The sequence below is a fragment of the Marmota flaviventris genome, chromosome 3, assembly GCF_047511675.1.
Source record: "Marmota flaviventris isolate mMarFla1 chromosome 3, mMarFla1.hap1, whole genome shotgun sequence".
Classification (NCBI taxonomy): domain Eukaryota; kingdom Metazoa; phylum Chordata; class Mammalia; order Rodentia; family Sciuridae; genus Marmota; species Marmota flaviventris.
The window spans coordinates 17294060-17320867 of NC_092500.1; the positions used below are offsets into that span (position 1 = coordinate 17294060).

The window sequence follows — 26808 nt, forward strand, 5'->3', positions numbered from 1 at the left end:
ACAGATGACAGCCCTGGTCCCCAGAGGGGATGAGCTCACCGGGGATAGAGTGTAGGTAAGAAGAGAAGAGGCTATCACTGAATGGCCCAGGTACTGAGTCCACAGCTGAGCTTCGGGCCCTAATAAAATAATTACCTCTTGACCTAATTAGCTGAAACCCAGAACAAGTTGACAGAGTATACCAGTGACTGTCACAGTCCTTGGTGTCATCATCCCGGAGCCAGGGTCCTGTTCCAATCTCCCAGGCAGGCAAGCTCCTGCCTCTCAAAACCTCAGTCTCCTCATCTGGACAATGGGAGGCCAACCTCAAGAGGTTGCAGGAGAGATCAAATGGGACAATCCAAGGACAGCAGCTGACCTACCACTTACTAAGTAGTAAGTACTTAGTTAAGTGACCATTGTTGCTAGTATTATTTTTAAGGAAAGCCTTGGATAAATACTGAATCAAAATAAAGGTTTCCCAGCTGTTGATATTTTGAGCTGGATTGGTCTTTGTCGGGGGTGGGGGAGGATCCTGTGCTGTGCAGGAAGTCCAGCAGCACCCCGATCTCCACCCACTAGATGGTAGCTGCAATCTCTCACCAGAGGAGACAACCACAAATCTCTCCAGACATTGCCACATGTCCCTTGGAGGAGAAGGCAAACCAGCACCAGTTGAGAGCCGATGGTCTAACGCATGGTCAGGTGCATCTGGACATGGCGGGCTGCTTCAGCCCGTAAGGAAGTGTCACTCTCCACTTGTGTTAAGCATAAAGGCCCAAAGAGACTGCCTTGAGCATGCCCTTTGCCTCGGGCCGAGGAAGAGAAGGCCCCACCTGAAACAGGGTCACAGAACCTTTTCCCCAAATGTCAGCATCTGATGACATGGCGGGGGGGTGGGGTGGGGTGGGGGCACTGGCCAGTTAGGAAGGCCCTCCATGCAGAAGCTCATGACACCTGCAGTCAAGGAGTGGGTGACAGACCCCTGAGCAAGAACCCACAAGGTCCTTCACCGCACGCAACAGGCCCAGATGTGGAGAAGGCCCGGGCAGCTCTGTCCTGTGCAAGGAGCCGTGCAAAGCCACCTGACCACTGCTTGTGCCCCTGAGGGCTGCCATCGCACAAGAGGTCTCTCCCAAATGACTGCTCTCCACCCTCCTCGGAGCTCAGCTTCAGAAATGGCGTTGACTGGTGCCCTGCGCTGTTATGTTTTCCGAGTGTCACTTTTTAAAGTTAACGGGAACCTGAGGGGTAATTATGTGCATAATTGGGGGGGGGGAAGCTTATGGTCTTTGCACTCGGCATGAAACCACAAAGCTGTTTTTTTTCCCCACCAAATATAAACTCTGCTTGCACAAAAATGCTGCCTGGGGTGGCCATTTAGCACAGTAGACGAGGCCTGCAGCACCCGGAAAGTGGGGCTTCCTAGGAGTCTGGGTAAAGACTTGCTCCAGAATGAGAATAGGGTTGCTGTCCAAGCGAAGGTTAAAGTCTCAGAAAGAGGGACCGCATGTGGCCATTCTGACTACCACCTGTGTACAGGGTCTAACGTCCACCATGAAGGCACTCTCTCGTCTCCTGTCACATTTAGTGCTCACCCACCACCCACAGGAGAGGTGGGCATTATTCTACCCTCCCTTGGCACCTGAGGGCCAAATCTGTGAGTCCGTCACTTGCCCTCAGTCTCAGCCCATCCATTATTAAGCTCCTACCGTGTGCTGGGCACCTGTCCAAGTCATGGGTGCAGCAGGTCTGAGGCCAGATGCTGTTTACACAGAGATCGGAGGGTTTTCTCAAGACGGATATTGTGGCCTTTGGGGAGTTGACTCTGATGGACAGAAAGGTCCCACCCTGGCACTAAGTTCCAGTGACTGTCATCAATCCTTGGGGTGGATGGATCTAGCTCCTACTAGATGTTCAGAGCAATAGATACAAGGTCAGACGGCCTTGGTTAGTTTTGATTCCATCAATTCCTCCCCTTGTGACCAGATTCTCTAATAAACTGGTGATAACAATTGTGTGGACCTCAAAAAGGTCCTGTGAGGAATAATATATATCAAATGCCAGACCCCAGGCCGTCCTTATTGAATAATAGCCAATAAAGAGCCTATTACATCATAGGAGTATCCCCTATATATCTTCTCCTTCAATCTTTAAAACCCCCTTTTCCCAGAGACCTCCCCTGACCCTCTATTTAAAATTGGCCAGGTGCGGTGGTGCACACCTGTAATGCCAGCGACACAGGGAGGCTGAGGTAGGAGGATCGCAAGTTCAAAGCCAGCCTCGGCAACTTAGTGAGGCCCTAAGCAACTCAGCGAGATCCTGTCTCAAAATAAAATATTTTTAAAAGGGACGGGGATGCGGCCCAGGGGTTAGGCATCCCGGAGTTCAATCCCTGGTACCAAAATAATAAATAAATAAATAATAAAATGACAACAGCCTCCCATGGCCCTGCCACCTCACAGCCCCCTCCTCGGTTCATTGTGCTCTGCAGGGCACTTGTCACCACCGAGCTACTTGACAACTTCAGCCTGTATCCGTCATTCAGACTCCCCCACTAGACCGTGCTCCATAGGGGCACGGAGTTTTGTGTCTTTTGTCCCCAGCACCTAGAACAGAGCCCAGTGCTTAGTGAACATTCACCGAGAATGTCTTGAAGGGGGTCAGATGCGCACAGTGGGCAGTGCAGCCTGGAAGCTGGTCCCTGGCCTCAGATTCATGGTGACCAGCAACCACACACAATGACGCTGCAATACGTCAACCATTAAGGAATGTCAAGGGGGCCTCTTGTGCTCTCCCACTTTGGGGATTCTTTGAAGTTAGCAGCTCAAACGGCAACCCGGTCTCTAGCCCGTCCCCCTTGAGTTGACTTTGTGGGTTTTGTTCCCCCAGAGCTTTTAAGAAAACTACTCAAGTCAGGGACTGATAAGAGCTCAAACACTTCAGCTGCCCCAGGTTTCTTTCTCTCTGTCCGTATCTACCTGAGATAGCGGCCCTTCCCCTGCTGCTTATCAGAACCACTCGGCTCAGCCTCAGCGGTGCTGGGTTAAGGCTGTAATTCTGCCTGACGTTGGCCAGGGCGGGTCTGAGGGTTACATCAAGACGAGTCTAGACCTGGAGTTCCAAAGTCCAGGGGACGCTGGACCTCAAAGGAGCCCGGGAAGGACCACTAAGACTCCTGGTTTTATTTAATCTAAATAAAAGTGAAACTTAAGTCATGTTACTTATACAGTCAGAAGCACCCCACCTCACCTGTCACCTCAAGTCACGTGCCATTTACAACATGCAGGCAGGCCACCTGAGGGGCAAGATGGGCGACCACAGACCATGAACAACAGTGGCCACCTGCGCTCAGTGGATCAGGAGAGGGAGGAGCCGCCACCGGCTGCTGGTGACCCAACAGCTTCTGCTGTGGTCCGGTCTACAGCCGTGAGACCTGCTTTAACTACCCTAAAACTCACAAAATGTAACAGAGGCTCAAAGGGGCCCAGCCGGGAAGCCAGAGTTGGGTGATAATGGTCACAATGCAGGCCGCGAGAAAGCAATGAGCCTCTCTTTCTGGGTCACACTACACGGTAAAAAGGAGCACAGAGAAAGAATGAAACCCACAGAATTATCCAGAAGATAACAAACACGTGGAATTCCACTCACCATGGCAGTCAGGGTCCTATCCCATGAAGTTAGATAATGATGGTAGGGATGTGTTTAGATTATTCATAAACAAAACACATTGGAGAGAGCTCTTCGGGGGTGTTTTACCAACGGGGTACGTTGGCGCTCATTACTCATTCTACTCTCTTTCTAGAATGCTTTCCACGCTGCAGAGCTGGCCATTGGGAAGCTGTATTTCCCATGCTCGTTGGAAGCGAAGGTTCTGGATAGAAACTTGGTCCCCCTGCGAGGAGCACTCATCCGAAATGTAGAAAGCAGACCTGAAGCAGAGGCCACCTTCCTGCCTGCAGGGCTATTTTGCTACTGGTCAGCACAGCGATGGGACACCAGGAGTTTTGTAAACGGCCTTACAGGGCCCACTCGCCAGCTCTGTCACTGGTTTTATCTAGAACTTAATAAATAGCCCCAGACCCAGTGTGAGAGGCAGCAGCACCCCTGGTGCGTCAGGTGTTTGGAGAAGTCATGCCAACACACACCCACTCGTGAATTACTACAGGCCCTGCTCCCGGTAGCCGCAAGCACAAAATTCCCTTCGGTCAGTTCCTTTCTGCTTCAAATACCTGGGCTGCTTCCTATTACCTGCCTGCACTAGAGCAGAACAGGAACAGGGAGGTTCGGGAGAAAGCTGTTGGGTCACCAGCAGCCGGTGGCGGCTCCTCCCTCTCCATCGGTGGAGATGGCTGGAAGGGGTGGTTTTGACATTCACTTAGTCACTCTGTTAGCGTTCTTCAGACCCCCTGGCTAGGCCCAGGGGTAGGAAGGATGATCAGGACAGGATGCATACCCTTCTGAGCCAAAGGGGAAGGGGTACAAGTAAGAACTGCAACACGTTTCTGAAAAGACTAGAGAAATACTAGAACCTGCGACAGCTCGGAGGCCTGGGGGTGGGGGGGGGCGGGAATGAAAAGATTTCACATGGGTGGATTTTTTTTTCTCCAGGAAATTTCTGCGTCTACTTGTATTTGAACTTCCAGGTTGAAGGCCCGAGTAAATAACTTATTTCCTTCCCTTCCCTTCCTGACTCTAAACCAACCTCACCATTCATCAAAGAGAGATACTAACTGCAAGCCCCCGGCTCTGAAAAGGGGCCAGCCCCGTGGAGAGGGCCCCGGCAGCCCGCCTGCTTAAGAAGCAGTGACCAGGCCAACCAGGGGAGCCCTGGCAGGAGAGCCTTTTTTTTTTTAAATCACCTGCCTGAGGTTACTAAGTATGCCCCGGGTGACAAAAGGTACCTTCACAATCTATAGTAGCGGCCTTGGAAGGCGCCAACCGGTCAGGCACACTGCTATTGAACGTCCCACTAAGAGAGAAACGCCTGCTCATTAAAGGTCAGCACCCTGCAAAGATGCCACCAACCAGGACACATTCAAATGTCAGTATTAAAATGTGTGTCATAAAACAGGCACTCATGAGGACAGGTAGTCGGGGACACAGACTAGCACCCAGGCCTTTCACTCCCAAATCCCAGGCCCATTTAACCCCTCTGTGCTCATGGAGTGACAATATGCACCTGATGCTGTTTATGGCTGATTTGATTCCACCCATTGGACTTTGAAGAGCTTAAGATGCCCCCCAACAAACTCAGTTAAATCTCTTTTTATGATTTGTATGTAACTGCTTTAAAAACTGAAAATGGAGCCAGTCTAGTTTGCAGGTGGGGGAGCTTCACAGGGTGACACTTCAACCAAGTGCACGGTGGGCGCCCGAGACCGCAGGAGCAGGAGGCCTCATCTGAGTGTGCGAGTTTCCAGCCCTGCTCCCCAGCCACCTCTGCTCCATGCTTCTCCCCTCCAGAGCCTCTGCTTGAAGCCTCCTGGACTTGGTCTCCCTGCCACAGCCAGGGACAAGGCCCACATGGTCATCCACCCCTCCTCATGGTCTCCCTGCCTCCCTCTGCTCCAGGTACGCTGACCTCCTTGCCAAGGATGTTTTCTTTCACTCTGGGACCAAGACTTGGCCCCGGGGGCTCCCCGCCTGGAACATGCTTCCTGGAATGGACACACAGTCCAGTCTGCCCCTTCACTTCCTGCAGGTCTCTGCTCACCGAAGTCATCTTATCAATGACATTCCTAATTACCTCTCTGTAACATCACAGCCCCTGGACTCTCCTCCCTGCTTTGTGTTTCCTTAGACCATAAACACGTCTGACCTCTCCACCGGCAGCCCAGCATCTGTCTACCCCTGGAGAGTACAGGTTCCATGAGGGACAGATGCTCATGGTGCATCCCCTGGGGCCTAGAACCCGAGAGGAACTCTGCTTGAAGTTTCAATCCGCCACATCCGATCTAAGGTGCATCAGATTACAAGCTCCAGGAAATTCTAATTGACGGATCGGCTTGCTCAGTGACCTCATCCGAAGAACTGCCCGCCCTTTGATTTCTTCTAAAGATGGGGTCCCAAGATTCAAAAGCAAAACTCAAAAGAAAGAAAAATGTGTCAGCCAGGCTTCTGGGCTTTCTGTATCAACGCTTTAAAAAGAAGCCTGCTGGCCATGGCTTTCGTGACAACCTTTGTCACTTGACCTCCAGAATAAGACCGGGTCTGTCCCTCGGTGGGGTTTAGAAGGGAAAGGGTGGCGCCTGAGCTTCTGAGCCTTTGATTTCCTGTTTTTAAATGACTGTGCTAAGCCAGTCCTAGGCAAAATGATCTTCCACCAGACACCTAGACACGGGGCTGCCTCTGCTAGAGGAGGGATCCCTCCGGCCCCTCACTCCCCACCCCAAACAAACCCCCAGCCTCCCCTTCGGAGGTGCCTGATCACCCGGCTTATTTCACAAGACAATGAGTTGGAACCAACAGTGGTTCTAACTGTCAAAGGAAATTGCGTAAGAGAGTCTATCTCATCTCAGCCGCTGTAAGGAAACCGTGCTGTGGAGGCACCAATGTTTAAACCACCCAGGGGAGACCCCCGACGGAAGATGTCTTGTCTTTCAGTTGTTTAATGCTGTTTCCAGGGTTCATAAAGAATGGCTTCATATGGAACACTGTCTTGACACTTTTCCCAAGGAAGTTTCAGATAGGTGACACAAAAACAGTCACTATGTCTCTATGACCCCAAACTCATTCTGTGCCTAAGCAAAAAGATTCTCTCATGTAAAACAAATTTGTGCAGAAACAATAACAAAAAAGAAAAGAAGAAATGAAACAATTCTGGCCTGATATCCTGCAAAGGGGTAGGTAGGGACAGAGACACACGCAGGTCTATGAATTTAAGAGGTTGTGGCTAAACATACTGTCTTCAAACTTAATAACTAGTCACCATAATGATGAGTTTATCTAAAATAATATTTTATCAGTCGAGGTAAAAAAATGCATGATGTCACTTCAAATTTTTTTTAAATACATATAGGTAATATATCCCTCATTTGAAATGTGTAGGGCCGGAAGTGTTTCAAATTTAGGACTTTTTTTTTCAGATTTTTGGAATATGTGCATATGCATAATAATGCACATAACTTGGGGAGTCAGACCCATATATAAATGTGAAATCCATTTGTGTCTCATATACACCTTGCACACATAGCCTGAGGGTAGCTTAATACAATATTTTTAGTGCATCTGTGTTTTGAATGTGATCCATCACATGAAGTTAGGTGTGGAATTTTCCACATCGACTCTCAAAAAGTTTCAGATTTTGCAGCATTTTGATGAGGCCTGTTCATGTGCATATATGTTTTAGCAAGTGGAGAAAAACTGGCAGTTTGCCGTTGAGTGATCAAACAACGGGTGATTGTTTATCTTCAGGGCATCCCAAACTTTCAAAGAGGAGCCCATTATGTTTATAATTAGATTAAAAGTTCAATACCACCTGCATTTTATATTCAACCTGGTCCAATGAAACTACATGGAGGTAACCGGAGAAGTCTTTAAAGAAAGACTCTACATTCAACCAGGGCAAAGAAATCCCAGGTGACATTGAAAGTCAACATAATGCAAAAGGAAAAAGAGAGAAGAAAGGCTTTTCCCCTGGCAGGCAGGTCTCTCTTCTACAAACCGTAGCCTTCAAACAAAAACCACAATCCTACCCCACAGCACAAAAGGAGGTGGGAGGTTCAGCACAGAGGCAGCCCGAGGCCTCCACCTCCCCCCCCACCCTTGCTCCATCAAAGCCGGGCCTGCTGCAGGTATGCAAGACATTTTAATGTAAGGGGATGAACTTCCACAAGTTCACAGAGGGCCTGAAAAGAGTGCAGAAACCACAGGTATGTGCCTCCAATCGCACTGCCTTGGGGAGTGGTTCACATCTATATGGTACCTGTCCTGAGGACAGGTTCTTTTTTTTTTTATTTTTTTTAGTATTTGGCGGACACAACATCTTCGTTTGTATGTGGTGCTGAGGATCGAACCCGGGCTGCACGCATGCCAGGAGAGGTTCTTCAAGTCCGAGGCTAAAAGGGGCCAGCCTTCCTCAGCATCCAGGGCACACTCTGCCTGACACCTCAGGGGCCGCAAATTGAGGCCGAGGTAAGAGCTCCTTTCTGCTACCAGAGCAGCTAAAACTGGGTCTAGGTCTCAGGGGAACTCAGACTCCAGGAAGGCAAGGAAGTGTCCCCACCGACAGAGCCAGAGTCACTGGCGAGACATTCTTGGCAAGGCTTGAAGTTACCTTCCTGGAAACTGGCGACAGGGGTCTGTTTCTAGACTCCTAGACGTCACATGCATTCAGGCAGCGAAGACTTTAAGGAGACTCTACCGTGTGTCAGGCACTGGGTAAAACATCAGGATGAGAACGGAGCTTGAAATGTGGTGCCTGCCTCAAAAAGTATTCTTAATAAAGATTATTAACTCAGAGGGTCAAAGACTCCTAAAGAAAACTGCCTGACAAGGCCCATTTCTCTAAACCCTCCACTAATTGACGGCTGATTGCTCAAATTCATGAATTACTCAAGCTTATGAATTAGAAAAGTACAAAAGACAATGGCCCCAGATTAGAACAGGAGGGAAAGACAGACAGGCCCCTGACAGCTGTCTTCTTTTATGATCCTCTCCCCTTCACACCCTCCAGCCACTAGTGAAGCCTGAAGTCCATTTCTTTTGGAACACTATTTTTCTAATCACATCTAGAACTCCTGCCAGAGGGCTCCAAATTTTTAGCAAGACAATCTGTACCATGCTGTGGTCCCTACTGCCTCTCCCAGAGTGACCTGGAGAAACAGAAATTGCAAAGCCAGGCTACCAGTATCAGCTATCCTCATCCTAAGATTCTTCAGAGATGCAAAAATCAAGTCACATTTAAAGAAATTCAAGGCAGGCACAGTGGCACGCGTATATAATCCCAGGCACTAGGGAGGCTGAGGTAGGAGGATGGTCAGTTGGAGGCCAGCCTGAGCAACTTAGCCAGACTCTGTCTCAAAATAAAATAAAAAGGGCCAGGGATGTAGGTCGGTGACAGAGCCCTTGCCTAGCATGCAGGAAGTCCTGGGTTCAATCCCCAGCACCACAAAACTCAAAGCCATAGGAAAAAAGATGTAGCACAGGTTGTCATCAAAAGTATACTCTAACAAAATGAAACCCCCCCCCAAAAAAAATGTTTTAAATGGATTCCAAACCATTTTTGCATTTGGCATGCCCCAGGTAATAATAAACTGTTGATGCAGAATTTTTTGCTGAACTACATGTAATTTCAGACAAGGAAGACCTTTCAAATTAACTGTCTATAGTTTCACATTCAAAAGAATGTTTTGAAAGTCGTATTTGCTGTGCACCAGGGGGAAATAGCTGAAAAGCATCCTCATAGAAATTTGAATTTTAAAAATGCCAAATAAATACATAGATAAACAAACGTTATTTCTTGTGTGGAAAGGGGACCAGAAAGCGAAGCAAAGGGCAGGGCAGATCACAGAGAGAGGATCCTGACCAGCTCAAGCTTAGTAAAGGCTGTGCTGCTAGTTCCAACAGGCTAGACGGAAAAGAGCTCCATCTACTTCCAAGTCGACAAAATATTCTGACTAGAGCTGGAAATTTTAGCAAAGAGCCAATTACAAGTTGAAAGTTTCTTCCCACTATCTTTAGCTAGAAAGTTATGTCCCAATTCTCTCAGGGGATCTGTGAAAACGGATTTTGGCTGGACAATTCACAGGTACAGAGAAGCTAATGTGCACTCTGCTGGGGGCTGACACTGATCCCTGTTGAGGCATTTCTGCAGAGAATTACCTGGCATGCTCAGTTCCAGCGAAACTTGAATGGGCCTGAACACATCTCTCGAGTCTAGACCAAATCATCAGGCCCTTTGTAGTTCTCCATTATATCGGCACACCGCCCTGTCCTCTAACCCTCTGGGGAGAGTCTGGCCTGGTCTCCAGCAGCCCCAGAAGTTTGGCACTATCTGATGCCCGCTGCAACCGCGGCCTGGCTAGGGGAATGTGAGCAAGGTCCATTTTTAAATTCCCTTAGAAGTTTCACAACCACAGGTTTGGGTGAGGAGACAAACGCCCGCTCTAGTTTGCTGACATTAAACTAAAAATACCCAGCTGCAAACAAAAGCCATCTTTTACAAGGGCTGGCTCGCGTGTTCTGAGGTTCCATAGGGTAGTGTGGGACCATATCCCTGGCAGCCAGGCTGCCTTAAAGACTGGTCCAGGCCCAGCAGGGCAGTGGGGCCCTCTGTGCCCTCGCTGTCAAGGAATCCCAGAGCCGGCAGCCCTGCCTGTGATGCAGAGAACAGCTTTATTCCTCTGCCCTCCACCAAGGCGCAGGCTTGATGAATTCGGGGCTGCGTCTGCTGCAAGTGTTAGATACACACTGAGGGGAGAAGGGGGGATGCAAAATGAAAACCACCAACCCCATTTCCCTGGAAGGAAATGTGTTTCCATCTCCCTACTCCTTGCAATTCGAACAGCAAATCATTGTTGTGACTACACGGGGAAAGGCAACTCTGAGACATTAAAAATGCATTTCAGAGCCAAGGTGGCCTGGCAGGGATCTGTTAAGAGGTGACAAATGAGGAGGTGGTGTGGGGACTAAGGCTTGGCGGGGAGAGACTCATAACCCCAGGTGGCTTCTGGGAAGGTTCTACCTGTTGGAGCCCAGCAGCAAAGTCCGGGGCCACAGCGCCGGAGGGCGCCCACCCACCTCCCCCTGGTCTCAAACTTTCCTTCCGGCCCCTCCGAAGCAGCAGCGAGCCCCGTTCGTCCCTGTCCTAGTCTAGATTTCAGATCTGGAACTTTGCCTATGCCAGGGGGGAGAACCGAGAGAAGGGTCTTTCCCCCCCACACACACCAAGGAGGGGACTCCTATGCTTGGAACCCAGGAAGAAGGAGATGCAACCTGACGATCCGCCCAAAACCTGGCCAAAGTTTCCTCCAAAACTGTGGCCAAGGCGTGACCCAAGAGCTCTGGGTCCCCAGTTCAGGGTCTGGGGGTAGGTTGGGGGTGTAGTAGGGGTGGGCCAGGACGCAGGGTACTGGCCGCAAGATCAACGTGGAGCAGGACCCTCGGGTGTTTTGCAAAAGGCCGGTGCCTGATGGAGGGCAGCTCCAGGAACCCAGCCTCTCCCCGCGACCTGCGCAGCGCTGCCGAGCCCTGGACACGTGGGAGCTGAGCCTGGGGCTGCCTAGTTCGCTGCAGGGACTCGCAACCTCGCCGGGGCTCGCTCCGTTCGCCCCCAGGGCCCCCAACCAGGAAGAGGCAGCGCGCCCGGCTCAGAACGGCCAGCTCCGGGCGCCTTTTCATCCTCAGATCTCGGCAGGATCAGGGACCGAGTTTTTTCCTTTTCAAACTAGCCCCCACCCCTGGCAGCTCCCCCACAACCTCTACCTTTCCCTGCTACCTCGCAGACAGGCAAGAGACACAAAGAAAAAGAAAAGAAAGAAGGAGGGGGAAACCTCTACCACCCTTCCTGGTCCCATCCTCCAGTCTGGGGCTGGGATGAAGAAGAGAAAGAATCACACCTTCTCTCCTCCTCCCCATCCTAATTCGGTGACCCGGGCGGATCCCGGCAGCAGGATCCCCGAAGAAGAGGCCGAGGGGAAAGAGGTAAGGTTGGAAGAGGCAGAAACCAGGCGAGGCGAGCTAGCGAGAGCGCGAGAGAGAAGAAAATATCCAACAAAACCACGCTAACGCGCCCCCTACCTGGGTGCAACATACTTTGGAAATAGAAGATGACCAGGATAAAGGATCCCAAGCAAGTGGCCAGCACCATCCGGCAAATTCTGTTCATCCTCATCACTTCCAGCAGCGCCGGCTTCATGGCTTTTGTCCTGGCTGCAGGGACCGGGGAGTCCGGGAGGCGCGCCCGGGGCGCAGGAGTGGGGACCCCGCCGCGCGGACCGGAGCCCGGGAGGCGCAGGGCAGGGCTGGGCAGCGATCAGGGGAAGGATCGGGTGGCTTCGCGGCGGTTCTCGGAGCCCCCAGCCCGGGGCCGGGGTGTGGAAGGCGCCGGAGTTGGTCTGGAAGTGCCGAGATGCGTGGACCAGCGTCCGCGCGCCCCTGCTGCTGCTCCTCCCCGCCTCTCCGCGCGCTCCGCCGCCTCCTCCGCTCGCTCCGGCGGTCGCCGCTGCCTCCTCGCGGGCCGGGCGGCTGGGGTGCGAGCGGCGATGGTGCTGCCGCTGCTGCTACCGCTGCGCTGCACTGGCCGCTGTGGCTGTCGGACGGCCCCCTCCCTCCTCTCCAAAGGCTACTTCATTGCGCTCCAATGATCTATATATTCCGAGGCTGGGTTTTACCAAATGCAACTCGCAGCCCCCGGCGAGGGGAGGGAGCCTGCGGAGCGGCGAGGAGGGCGGGGCCGCGCCGGGGCGGAGCGTCGCCTCCCCCCGCCCCTGCCCGGGACATGGTCGCGTCCAGCTGTTTCCCGGGGAGTCCGGAGTGCGCCGCGCTCCCGCAGGGTCCCAAAAGCCCTCAGTCCCCGGCCGAGCTCGGCCGCCGTCTGGAGGTTGTGTCAGCGTTTCCATGACAAAACCCGGAGGAAAAAAATACGAATAAAATCGCCTCGGTGCTGCCACCCACCCCCGCCAGCGTTTGGAGAGGGAAGTGGCAGCGAGCGGGTTGGGCGTCTGAGGGGGAAGGGGGGCTTCTGGTGGCACGCAATTATTTAAATCCCTGAACGACGTAGCGAGCAAATTGCCCCAATCCCCCCGGGAGCGAGTGCCCTTTTGGAGACGATCAAACCTCGGCGGTTTCGTTTTTCTTTCAAACGACAGCCCAGCTGGAGCGTTGTTTTGGAAAGAGGTTCAAGAGGGCTGACTTAAAGTCAAGGTTAGGGAAACCGCAGGGGGGGGTGGGGGGGGCAGGCGACCATTGAGTTTTCCCCGGGACTTTGCAGCCTCTGACGCCCTCACCCCAGCCCCTCAAGGCAAAAGGGGTTAGTGGATTTTAAAACGGTTTTCCCAAAGGGTAGAGCTATCTCCAAATTATCCAAAGTGCACAAAAATCTTATGGGATGGATGTGAGAAGATGCCCCTAGGCTGAAGCCACCCTCATCCCCGTCCAACAAACTGTTGAAAAAACCCAAGCCAGCCCTAGCACTGGCAGGTAAATGGAAAGATGGTGATGCTTTCTTGTATAAAGTGATTGGAAATGTTCAGTTCCATGCATTTAGGTTGTTTGGCAATCAATAGAGGGAAACCAAGCAAATGGTGCCGAGATCACTTTTACACCAGGAAAAAAAAAAAAAAAAAAAGCTGTTATTATGAAAACTAATTTCAGTGCCTTATTATCAAGTCATTATTGATAGTACTGTTAATAATAATATAAGACAAAGTGTCTTTCAATGACTATCACAAAAATAGACATTTGGTACTTTCTTATTGAATCTGAATGTAAATTAAGGCCTTATTCCCCCCCACACCCCACCTTGATTTGACAGAGACACAACTTGCAGTCTGGTACACACAGGGAAAAAAAAGACTCCGAGACCTCAGTTCCCTTCCCCCAGAGTCCTTCTCCAGCCGTCAGAAGTAACAAAGTCAGCAGCCTTGCCTTTGATTAGGGAAGACAGTCAATTACAGCACAATATTTATGTAGCCAGTTTGTACTGTATTAATTTGTACTCACTTGTGAATGAGTTGCTTGCTAAAGGCTGCCGAGCTGAACAAGCTCCAGGAAAAGTCACTCTCCAGTGATTCCCCCAAAGGAGGGTGGAGATGGGAGCTACACCTACCTCCATCACCCTTGCAAGGGCACGGCTGGGTGAGCACGTGCAGGAAGACTTAACCCGAAATGCCAGGTTTAACTTCTGGTTTGACAGAGCAGAGGGGGAGGGGGGCTGCCAGGTCACTCAGGTGGCCTTTCACTTCCCAGGGCATGAGACTACAGTGGCAGGCATACAGCGCCTAGACACGCAGGTCACAGGGCCAAGGGAGAGGTCAGAGTGGAAGTCCTGTGTAGAGTGGAGGGTTATGCTGGCCCTTGCTCAGAGAAGATGGGGGGCCACTGGCAGAATCCGTTTTTGCAATCTCACAATCTAGAATTGGCCCTTACCTACAGGGAAGGGAAGGCTCTTCCAAAAGCCTCCTCTGATTTCTAACCTGAAATGGCCTCTTTCCTCCTCTGGGTTGTGAGCACTAGTCCAAACTCCTCTCGGGCCACTACTGTACCCATTGTGCTGAGCTCTTTTCTGAGGGCCAGTTTTTCTTCCTCTCTCTGTGTCTCTAACACCCAGCATAATGACTGGCTTATGGTGGGCAGAAAAAAAATCAGAGATGGAGAGGCAATGCCCTCTTGGGCTAGAAAGGTCAGTTAGACCACCTCTGAAGGGTATAATGGCCATTGATAGTGACCTGGGACCCTATTGTCCTTGGCCCATTCAGAGGAAGAGGGAAAAGTTTCTTATCTCCCTCCTGGAGACTGGCCAATTAGAAGCAAGGTCATCTCTTTGTTTCCATGGCTAGGCTAACAAAACTTTATTACACCTTTTATTCATGCCACGTAATAAATATGGACAAGATAAAGGACAGTGTGAGCTAATAAGACTGAGCAGAAAAGAGATGTTTATATTCTGAACACTGAGGAGATGTAAGGGTCTCTAAATCAGGCTTTTTGTTTTCCCTAAGCACTGCTCAGGACAGGCAAAGTCAAGGCTGTCGTAACAAGCCCCAATTTCAGTGGCCTAAAGCACCCACGTGTGGTCTCCTTCCACAATGTGTCCACTGTGGGTGGCCGAGGGGTGGCAGATGAGGCATTCTTCACAGGTATGGAAAAGCAGCTGCTGAGAAGACGCTGGTTGCAATGCTAGTGGCAAAGCAGGTGCTAGGAGGTCTCACCCAAACCCATGATCCTTCCCTCACGAGGTGCATGTGGTCTCTGCTCAGCCAGGACCTATCCCAGGGCTGCTCAGCTCCCAAACTCCACCAGGAAATACAGTGCTGTCATGAGTGTGAAGTCCTTGGGCAGTAGCGTCTCTGACTGCATCCCCTGCTTTAAGTCCTCAAATTCCATTTTCTTTGCCCTGAGAGCTTCTGCAACCCACGCTGTGCTCACGGTGGGTGCTGGCTTGATCAGTTCACTCTCCAAAGCCAACACCATGCCAAAGAAGCTGGGGCCTGCCTAAGTCAAGGCTGGAGTGGCCCTGAAAAGTGTGTGGAAGAGAGAGGCCTATGATGTGGATGATCTTCTCAATCTGTAAATACGAGGGGAAGAAATAGATGGAAAAATCAGAATTCCAGCTCATGGGCCGTCAGCAGTGGAAGGACAGATATTTACAGAGCCCCTTGGATCCCTGCAGGCTGAACTTGACCTCCTCCCTGTAGACTACACCTACAATGTACCGTCTTGTTAAGATCCTGCAAAATTGGCAGCGACGCCCCTTCCTGAACTTCGTATGAGAGAGAAATGGGCCCAGGGCTCTTGGTGGACAGAGAGCTCTCTAGCATCCTTGGGGAGGAGGGGGGGGGCACATCTTGTGCCAACATCAGCCAGGGGCCCCTCGCCGCCGGCTCCTCTGAGGACTGGCTGGGTCCATTTGCATCTCTGTGACACCTCTAGCACAAAGTACACTCAGTTAACCAGAGCACAGTCAATATTTGTGGAGTTGAATTAAAAACCATTTGCCTACAGCATGCGGAGATCCTGGGCACAGATTTTCTCCAGGTAGGTAAACCGCAGATACACAGTGGGACACTCATGACATGGCCCTGAGAGCAGGCCTTTCAGAACAGGCAGGGGAGGAAGGGATAGAAACAGGGGCAGAGAGAGGGAGGAAGGGAAAAGAGAAAGGGAGAGGGAGATGCAGGGGAGAGGGAAGCCAGGCGAGGAAGGGAACGGAGGGGCAGCTGGAGGGAGGAGGAGGCAGCAAATCCTTGTTGGTCCTCCTTTTCTGATGCTGCCTTCTCTCCTCCCCTGTGCAAGCCCCCAGAGTCCCCTCTCCCTCCGTGGCTGAGGACAGAGTCTGTTGGGCCCCAGGCCCTGCCCAGCTGCCCCATGTCCACACACAGCCCAGAAACCAGGTCCCCAGCTGCTCACCCTCCCAGATGCTCTGAAGTTGGCCCTGGTCAGCCCCTAAACTCTGGCTCGAGACTCCAGAGCTCTCTGGGTCCCATCTGATGACCTCAGACCCTGCCCACCCCAGTGCCCCCTCTCTCGGTGCCATCCTAGTGGGTGCCACCTCTGTCCCGTCGGGGCGTGACATCTCCCCTCGCCACTGGCCTCCTGGTGGAGGCCATCCTTGTCCTCTGTCCTCCTGTACAGGAAACGGAGGTAAAGAAAGGCGGTGACATCACCGTCCAGGAAGCACTCTGCTGGGGTTGGCCTCCCCAAAGTCCCAAAGCCAGGCGCCAGGCAGTGGCTCCTGCTCTCCACCTCCTGCCAGACTGTCTGCTGGTGGGCACCGACAGACCAGTGGGTCCCTGAGGCAGGTCACCTCGCCTCTCTGAGCCCCACTTTCTGCACCTATAAAACGAACATGGTCAGAGCTGCCTCCTGGACACCAGGGAGGGTGACGTGGCACTTGGTGGCTGTCCGGTGCTCTCGTTGCGTTTCCTTCTTTCCACGCTGCCACACCCTGTGCCCTCTGACCAGCCCCCTGCCTGACTACCTTTCCAGGACCCTGGCTGCCCCCGCGGCTCCTCCTGGACACTGGCATCTTGGAGCGCACTGTGACCTTCCTGGCACAGCGTTCACTGGCATTTGTCCTCCTCCTATTTGTCCTCCTCCACTCTCCCTCCATTCTGGGCAGCTGGGTGCCACCTTGCCTGAGGGATTCCAAAAAGGCTTTTGGGGACAAATATTTTAGACTACAGAAGAGACCATACCAGGGAAAGGACGCGGGCTCTGGGGAGGGAGGCGCCAGTGTCTTCTTGCCCTTTGCCCTGGAAAGCAGATATTGCTCTGTGGGTCCCAGCCTCCCCTGGCACAGTGACCCTGGTGCCACCAGAGATTCCAGTTTCTTAAACATAGTACAAAAGTTGCATAACCACTGACCTGAGACAGCTTTCACGACAGAGATAACTAGACGCCTTGGGGTGTGACCATGTGACTGACACAAGACCAAGACGGCCTCCCATGACCCAGTCGGTGCCAGGGCCAAAGTGAGGCTCTGAGAACCCCTGAGTACCTGAAGTCTTGTGATGCTGCACCCCATATGTACTTCCAAGGATAAATAATACAAAAACAGGAAGTTCATATCGAAAACGCCAATGAAGGTCAGAATGTTTTTCTTCTTTTTGGGGTACTGGGGACTGAACTGAGGGGTGCTTTACCACTAAGCTATACCTCCATTCTATTTTTTTGTTTCAAGACAGGATCTTGCCAAGTGACCAAGGTTAGCCTCCAACTTGCGATCCTCCTGCCTCAGCCTCCCAAGTAGCTGGGATTACAGAGTGCTCTACTGTGCCCAGCTCAAAGTTCAGATGTTTTTCTAATGCTTTTTCTTCTAGCAAATCTATTTGTCCTAAGTATGAAGTTTGCTGAATTTTGACAACTGAATACAGTTGTGTACAACCCCCTTCCGTACAATCAAGATACAGAGCGTGTCCATCATCCAGAAAGTTCTCTCCTGCTCCGTTGCTGTTCACCTCCCAACCCAGACCCTGTTCCTAGGCAATCACTGATGGTGTTGCTTTGGCTAGAGTTTCGCCTTTTCTAAAGCATTGCATATAAATGGAATCACGCTGTATAAAGCCTCCCATGTCTGGCTTCTTAGACTTGGCAACATCGTTTTGAAATGAATTCATCTTGTCACGTGTATTAATGTCGTATTCCTTTCTGTTGCTGAGCTGTGCTCCGTAGCACGCATTTGCTCCCGTGTGTCAGGTGCCACTAAGCATGTTACATACACCGCCACTGATCCTCACATCCATCATTCAGGGACGGTATGTGTGTCCAAAATGAAAAAACTCAGCCTCAGAAAGATCAAGGGATCATCTCACATCTACACAGCCAGAGGTGGAATTTGAACCAAGGAATCAGGCACCAAGGCCCATGCTTCAGAACCTCTCAACCATATTCGTGTTCTCCAGCACCTGGCACGTACTGTCTCTAGATTCTTATCAAGATCAGGTCCAGGCTGGGCGCAGTGGTGCACACCTGTAATCTCAGCAGCCCAGGAGGCTGAGGCAGGAGGATTGCAAGTTCAAAGCCAGCCTCAACAACCTAGTGAAGCCCTAAGCAACTCAGTGAGACCCTGTCCCAAAATAAAATACAAAAAAAAAAAGGGCTGGGGATATGGCTCAGTGGTTAAGTGGCCCAGAGTTCAATCCACAGTACAAAAAAAAGAAAGAAAGAAAAAAAAAATCATGTCCTATCAACATTAACCTTTCTAGCGGCTTGAGACCATGTTCAGAGACACGTACTGAGGGGTGGGCAACAAGGAGTTAAAGAAGGACTTTTCTCCAGTCCTCTGGTTCCTGCCTTACACACTTGCTCATGTCCAGAGACCGTCCTCCATGCAGGTCAAACCTGCCAAGTCTGGGCCCTCTGCCCTCCTTTCCTCCTGCCCTGCAAGTGGCTGTTGAGAAGAGAGGATGCGATGAATCTTTGCAAATGAGTGACGCAAACAGTCTTCACCTTTGTTCGGGTTGCCCTGGGGTGTAATGAAAAAGCCTCTTTGAGTTGTTTACCACCCTCTTTGGAGATGAAAGGACTCTCTGTAAACCTGCTGACCCCAGAGCATTGTGAAGTGAAGGAAGTCCAAGAGAGGAACTGGGGGAGGATTCAGAGCCTGAGATGTTTCCCCCTAAAACAATCCCTGGTGTTCTGTTGGCAGCCTCAGAAATGGCTGTTAAATATTTGCCCCTGTAATAGAGAACTCCTGGATATCAAAGGAAATGAGCAAAGGTAAATTCTTTGCTGTATGGAAAGAGTGGATATGGAGAACGAAGATGAGCCCACCCAGACCCCAGTAGACACAGGAACAAAGAGCACACGGAATTCAATGTGACTGGGTAATAAAATACGGGGAAGCATTCAACCCCAACGATTAAAAAGAGGCGAGCCAAAGCAAGACACCACTTTGGTCCACCAAAGTAGCCAAGGCTTTCATTAAAGGATACATTTTCCCCTGGTGACGGAAAGAAGAGAATGAGGAGGAGGCCCCCAGGTGGTGCTGGGAGAAGCAATGGGCAACCCTTCGAAGTTCACTCTGGAAGTCCCATCTTCCCCCAGGGGGCTGAGCTCCACTTCCCAGGCCACCGTCTCTGGGAGGTGGGCTTTGGAGTCAGCCGGATCTGAATGTGCCTTTAGGGAGTCAGCCACAGGACATCTTTAAGCCTCAGTGTCCTCACCCGTCAAATGGGAATAATGATTCCTCTTTGGGGAATCGTCATGAGGACGACTCGACTCAAGTCAGGCTGATCAGAGATGCCCACTGCAGCAGCTGAGTCAGGGGTGGGGACACACAGGAGCCTCGCTGGACTGGTATGCTGCGATTTTGACTACCACAGGCCTCCTTCTCCCTGACACGGGAGCTAACCCTCCTCAAGTCCTCTCAATACCCCCCTCTTCTGCCTGCATGATGGTCTCTGTTGCTTGCAGCTCAGGCCTCGGGCCCCACAGATCACAGGTGTGAGTGGAGAGGCAGACCCTGTTCTAGTCAGCTTTTTTGCCACAGTGACCGAAAGACCTGACAAGGACAATTGAAGGAGGGGAAGTTTATTTGGGGGCTTACGGTTTCAGAGTCTCAGTCCCTAGACAGCCAGCTCCGTTCCTCTGGGCTCAGGTGAGGTGCAGCATCCTGGCAGAAGGGTGTGGCAGAGAGAAGCAGTCGGGGACATGTAGCAGGAAGCGGAGAGAGACTCCACTCTGGAGGGACAAATATACACCCCAAAGGCTGCCCCCAATGTCCACCTCCTCCAGCCGAACCCCACCCGCCTTCAGCCACCACCCAGTTAATCCCATCAGGGGTTCATTCACTGATGGGGTCAAGGTACTCATAACCCAAACATTTCACTCCAAACCTTGTATTGTCTCACACGTGAACGTTTGGGGGACACCTAGTATTTAAACCATGACAGATCTTACAGCTGACTGCCATGTCTAAGGGGATTTGGCCCATTCCTTCCCTTTTTACAACCCCTTCTTTCTAAGCATTCACCTAAAACAGTCAGGAGAGGAATCATTTTGAATCCTCTCGATCTCCCTTGGATTTTCTCCATGTGCCGGGACCAGCATGCCCGATTCTGATGTGGGCTGAGCTAAGAGGTGACTTGGGAGTCAGGAGGCCCCTGCTCAGGTCCCAGCACACCCCAAACTAGCCATGCTACTGTTATGGACTGAACTGTGTCACCCACAAGCCATATATCAAGGTCCCAGCCCCCAATGTAACTGTATTTGGGGGGCAAGACCTTTAAGGTGACGATCAGCATTAAACGAGGTCATGAAGATGGGCCCCTAATCCGACAGGACTGGTGTCCCCATAAGAAGAGGAAGAGAAGCAGAGATCTCTCTCTGCACATGCACAGAGGAAAGACCACACAAGGACCCGGGGAGAAGGCAGCCTATGACAATCCTCACCAGAAACCATCCTGCCAGCAACCCCATCTTGAACTTCCAGTTTCCAGAGCTGTGAGGAAATTAAGGTCTGTCTTTTAAGCCCCCCGGCTGGTGGTAGTCTGTCCTGGTGGGCCAAGCAGACCAACATGGTGACCCAGCTGAAGGCACTCTGCAGAGGACATCGTGATGCTGGGGCTCCCCGGCTCCTGCAGCATCCTACCTGCTGAGTGCCACCCACCGAATTTCTTGCAGCTCCGGTGCACAGGGCATGCAACCCAGGCTCTGCCACCCAAATGCACACCTGTGTGACAGGGGTGGTGGCAGAGGTGTCTGGCTTTAGAGAAGCTGTGAAGAGTCCGCAGGGACCAGGCCCAGGTTCCTCCAGGTGAGCCATGGCATCTGTGCCAAGTGCTAGCTATTCCTTTCCTGTGGCTCCTGTAACAAATTGCCACAAACCTAGTGGCTTGAAACAGTAGAAGTGTGTCCTCTCCTAAGTCCTAGGGGCCAGGAGTCTGGCATCACGGTGCTGGCAGGGCAGGCTCCTTGCAAACCCTCCAGGGGAATCTCTCTGGCCTCTTCCAGCCTCGGTGGCTCCAGGGGTCTCTGGCTCACAGATCACAGCTCTGGTCTCTGCCTCCACATCACAGGGCTTTCCCGGCACCTGCAACTTCTTTTCTGACTTTTACAAGGACAGTTATTGGGTTTAGAGCCCATCCAGGAATCCAGGACAATCTCATCTCAAGACCTTTTTTTAAAAAAAAAAAAAAATACTGGAGATTTAACCCAGGGTGCTTTACCACTGAGGAACATCCCCAGCCCTTTTTTGTTTTTTATTTTGAGACAGGGTCTCACTAAGCTGCTTGGAGCCTGCCTCACGAAGTTGCTGAGGCTGGCCTTGAACCTGCAATTCTCCTGTCTCAGCCTCCCAAGCCACTGGGATTGTAGGCATGCACCACTGTGCCCAGCTCAAGATCCCCAACTTACTTACATCTGCAAAGATTCTTTTTCCATATAAGGTCACATTCACAGGTACCAGGGATTAGGACATGGACATATTTTTTGGTGGCCACAACTCAACCCACTGCAGATAGCAATAGCGATGTCTTCCTGGAGCAGACTTGACGCTCTTGTTTCCAAGTGAGCAGGTACATACCTGGTTATTCAGAGCGACGCAGCTTTCTTTAGTGGAGTAACTGCCTTTAACCAAGAACTTGGATTGAGACACACTTAACTGTTCAAGTTTCACTTTTCCAACTGGAAATGCAAGAAGTGGATGAAGGAAGCATTAACATCCCCTCTTGTTCTGACTCTGGGTGACTCTTGACTTATCGACTGAGCTTGGTTCCTGAAGATGTGACAGATCAGTGACATCAATATTAGGAACTCAAATGTAGAATCTTTTGCATATGTCCCCATGCGGGTAGGGACATGCCTCTTGCCCTCAAAGTGATGATTTCTCAAAGATAAAAGAGCAGTTGGATGTCAGGTGCTGGTAGATAGCAAGCAACCACCTCGGCGTATTAATCTTATACTGTGGAGTTGGACTTTCAATATTCAAGATGTTAAATAATCTCTTTATGATAATGATTAACCTGGGCACCGAAAATGAAATTAAGAATGCTGATCAGCAAAGAGAGAACAGCAGGGGCTAATTGCAACACAGCAGGATGTGAATTTCCAAAGCCACAGAAACGGAAGTGATCGTGCTCAGAGGGGAGCTTGCAGCTGTGCGCCTCTGCGTGCAGGAGACAGAGTCAGACGGGTGGTCCCATCTCGCCCAGGGTCCCCACAGCCACACGAGATGAAGCTGGTAAAGCAACATGCTGGTAGACAGGTTCGTGAGGACCTGCTAAGTAACAGGAACTGAAGCCGTAACTCTCAGCGGGGACGTTCTGGGGACTCACATCTTCTTCTGGCTTTAACTGTGAGGTCCGTGCCATGTGGATAAGAACATGCCTTCTCTTGAGGAGAACTGGATGATGTTCCATGATGTTGAACTTCCAAGGAATCAACCCAGTCGTCAGGAACATGGGGGTTCAGATCACCAACGACCTCCCATCCAAAGGCCCTGTCTTGGAGACTATAACGGGGAACTTCGAGGGGCAAAACTGACTTGGGACACACCTGGATTCTGTTCCCAAGCTGTGTGTTGAGGGCGGCATCCCCTCCAGCCCTGTGCTCAGCTATCCTTTGTGTTTTCTTCGCTCTTGGGCGGCTGCCACCTGCCCCAGGCTCCCTTCTTCAGGTGGGAGTCCAGCCCAGATGGTCCGCAGCTGCAGACCGATTGGCCCAGCTGGGGTCACCTGCTGGTCCTTTCCCTGTCACTCCAACCCGAGGACGAGCATCCTCGCCGACCAGTCATGGTTGACGCGTTCCTTCTGGAGTGACCAGTGGGGAGAGACCATCCCACCACGAGGACCCAGAGTAGACTAAGGCAGGACGGCCCTGGGAGGCCGAGATGAGCGGCCCTGGGTGGACCTGTTACAGAAGGGCCACTGGGCGCCTCGGCTTCCTGCTGGTGCTGGAACAGGTCCCCACAAACTCGGTGGCCTAAAACAAGAGAAATGTATCACCGTATAGTTCTGGAGACAGAAATCCAAAACTCAGTCTCGGTGGGCGAATATCTCAGAGTGTCTGCAGAAGTGTCCCTTCTGAAGGCCAAGGTGGTGGGGTCTGTTTCCTTGACTTTTTAACTTCTGGAGGCCATCAGCATGCTGTGCTTGTAGCCCTGTCCCCTGTCCAAAGCCATAGCATAGTCCCTCCCTCCCTCTCTCTACCTCTCTAATTCCCTGTCTCTCTCCCTCCTTCTTCCTTCTTATTAAGAACCCCTATCATTACATCAGATCCACCCAGATAATCCAGGATAAACTCCCCATCTTAATGTCCTTAGTCACATCTGCAAAGTCCCCTTTGCCATTCAAGGTGACATCACCACAGGCTGAGTGGATTAGGATGTGACACCGTTGAGGGCCATTCTTCAGCCTGCCCCGAGGGATGGGAAAATAGAAACAGACAATCTTCACAGATAATCTCCCCAGCATCTGCACCTGCCCATAGGTGACAAGAGTCCGTGAAGATCTGTCACAGCAGCAAACATCCTGTCATAAGCAGCTTACTGGACCTCAAGTCTAAGACGTGCATCAAGTTCAAGCTCCCCCAGTCTCACCCTCCTCGAGTCTGTTTCGTCACTGAGTTGTTGTGATATAGCGTGACTCATGCAAGCACACCGACATTGTAGAGCCTCCGACGAATGTGAATCATCATTTCTGGAATAAAATGTGGAGGGCATTGAATCTCACCCACTTTGGCAGTCGCTCAAGCTTGCCCAGGCTGCGAGACCTCTGTCTGCAGAGAGAAAGGTCCCACCTAGAGCAAAACGGTCATCCATCCACCATGAATGCTACCTTCAACAAAATAGCTCTGAAAGCCAAGGTTTGCCAAGAGAGAAAGGGTTTCCTATATTTCTTAATTTCCCCTGGGGTCCCTGGGTCCCATTGTGTGACCATCAGATCATACGATGGGTTAACACAGGAACACCGGCTGCCCCGGTGCTGACTCTGGGTATGAGGTTGTGGATTTGAAGACACGGGGAGGCATGTGTCCCCACCTCCGTGGGCTGCAGGGGGAGTAGAGAGGAGAGCACAGGGAGCAGCTGTGCAGGCTCTCGTACCCCTTCCCAATGCCCGGGACCCAGCCACAGGTGCATGGTTGTATCCAAGGGGCATCTAGGACACCATTTGGTGAAGGGACTCATGCCAAAGATCCCATGGGCAACTGGGGGTGAGAAGTGGCATAAAGAAGTCCCAGGGTGGTAGCCTGGGCGGAAGGATGGTCTGTCTGGCTAGATGGCCACTCCTGGCTTCCCAGTCCTGCTCGGGATGCGCGGGGCTTCAGAAGGCAAGTGGCTTGGCAGCACTCAGAACCTGCTGTGACTCGGTCACCACCCGTCCAGGGAGGAGGTAGACAGACGCAGATCTGAGATTCCCTGCAGAAAAGCCAGTTTGAGGCGGCTTGCTGAGCTGGCCCTTGCCTGGCCCGAGGAACGTGGATCTGGGGGGCTTCTCCCCATCCCCAGGACTGGGAGGACCGAGAGGAGCCGCTGGCCGCACCCAACTCCGTGCAGACAGAGGTTTGCGTGGAGCAGGGGCCTTTCTCCTGGAGGTCTGCAGTTTTGAGACGTGCTGGGCCCAGGGTCCCTGTCTCCCCATCCCCATTTACCCTCCTCTCCTCCACTCACCCAAGGCGCTGACTGACCCCCAGGCTGTCGCCCTCCCTGGTGCACAGCACTCATGTGTCATCTCATCCTTGCAAGATGAACCGCGTGCATGCCGTGAGACCCCCACCCCCCGGAGGCTCAGAAGCTGTCCCCACTTTCCTCAGACTTCACCTGGGTGCCTTCTCCCTCTGCTGACCTCGTTCTCTACTCATCACCAGGGACACCACCAAGTGCAGTCACTCAGTGAGTCCTCTTGGCAAATCTCTGAAACTGACAATGGTCTTGGGGACCCCTGCCCCAGGCCCTTCCCTGCCCCAGGCCCTTCCCTGCCCCAGGCCCTTTCCCCTGCCCCAGGCCCTTTCCCCTGCCCCAGGCCCTTCCCCCTGCCCCAGGCCCTTCACTACCTCCATTATGTCATCAGGGCCCCTCCTACACCCAGCTGGTATCTTCCAGAGAAGCAGGAAGATGTACAGATGCACAGCCAGCTCCCCCCATCAGGCCAGCTCCCCCGTCAGGCCAGCTCCCCCCCTCAGGCCAACTCCCCCCCTCAGGCCAGCTCCCCCCGTCAGGCCAGCTCCTGGACTCCCCAGAAACTGCATCTCAGCTCCAACTCCTCTGAGCACGGCCCGTCTCCCTGCACCTCCTGGACACCTCCTAAGACCCCAGTGGCCCCCAAACTACAGATGATACTGAACCCTGTAGATACCAGGCTTTCTCCTGCACATACACAACTGTGGTAAAGTTCAATTTATACGTTAGGAACCACAGAGATCGTTGATGATCAAGATAGAACAACTGCAGCAACACACTGCAATAGGAGTTCTTCAAAACTACGAGTTGTTTTTCTGGAATTTTCCATTTAATGTCTTCACACTGAAACCACAGAAAGCAAAGGGGAATAAGGGGGGGAACTACTGTACACACACACACCACACACACACACACCACACACACACCAAACACACCACACGCACACACACACGCACCACACACACACACACCACACTCACGCACACACACACTACACACACACCACACCCACACACACACACCACACACACACACCACACCAAACACACACACCACACACACACACACCACACACACCACACACACCACACACGCACACACACCACACACACACACCACACGCACACGCACACGCACCACACACGCACACACACCACACTCATGCACACACACACACACTACACACACACCACACACACACACCACACACACACACACGCACCACACACACACACACACCACACTCACGCACACACACACCACACACACACACACGCACCACACACACACACACACCACACTCACGCACACACACACCACACACACGCACACACACCACACACACACACGCACACACACCACACTCACGCACACACCACACACGCACACACACCACACTCACGCATACACCACACACACGCACACACACCACACTCACGCATACACCACACACACGCACACACACCACACTCACGCATACACCACACACACGCACACACACCACACTCACACACACACCACACTCACACACACACCACACACACACACACCACACACACCACACTCACACACACCACACACACACACACACACCACACACACACCACACACACACCACACACACATATGCACACACACATTTTTGTTTAACACAGTTTGTTCATCTAGAACATGTTGGTTTAGCACAGGTGGATAGATGCACACATACACACACCTGTGCAGTCGTGCGCTGCCTAACGGTGTTCCGCGCAGCACACCGTGGTGGTCCCACAGATTGTGTTGCCTAGTGACGCTGCCGCTGACTTGGTGTAAGTGCACTCTTATGTTTGCCCAGGACAAAATCACTAAGGACACATGTCCCAGATACGTCCTTAACCTTAAGTGACACATGACTGTGTGCATCTGATATATATATATATATACATGTATGTACCCATTTATGGTCTCTGTTTCCTTATGTGTAAGTTGGAATGATTTTTTTTTTTTTGGCAGTAATATGGATTGAGCCCAGGGTGCTCCATCCCTGAGCCACATCCCTGGCCCTTTTT

The 26808-nt window shown here is 51.9% G+C and overlaps 1 protein-coding gene across 2 annotated transcripts in view; it reads right to left on the reverse strand.

Annotated features, from left to right (window-relative positions):
* Positions 1-12350, reverse strand: part of Chst11 (carbohydrate sulfotransferase 11) — a 216464-nt gene extending 204114 nt beyond the window's left edge. The window contains exon 1 of one of the 2 annotated variants that reach the window (XM_027943767.2): positions 11737-12350. In XM_027943767.2, coding sequence (XP_027799568.2) covers positions 11737-11839 — 103 coding nt within the window. In that variant the 5' untranslated portion in view covers positions 11840-12350. Of the gene's footprint in view, positions 1-11721 lie in introns of both variants that reach the window. The other variant, XM_027943702.2, reaches the window with a different exon arrangement.
* Between the last annotated feature and the right edge of the window lie 14458 nt (positions 12351-26808).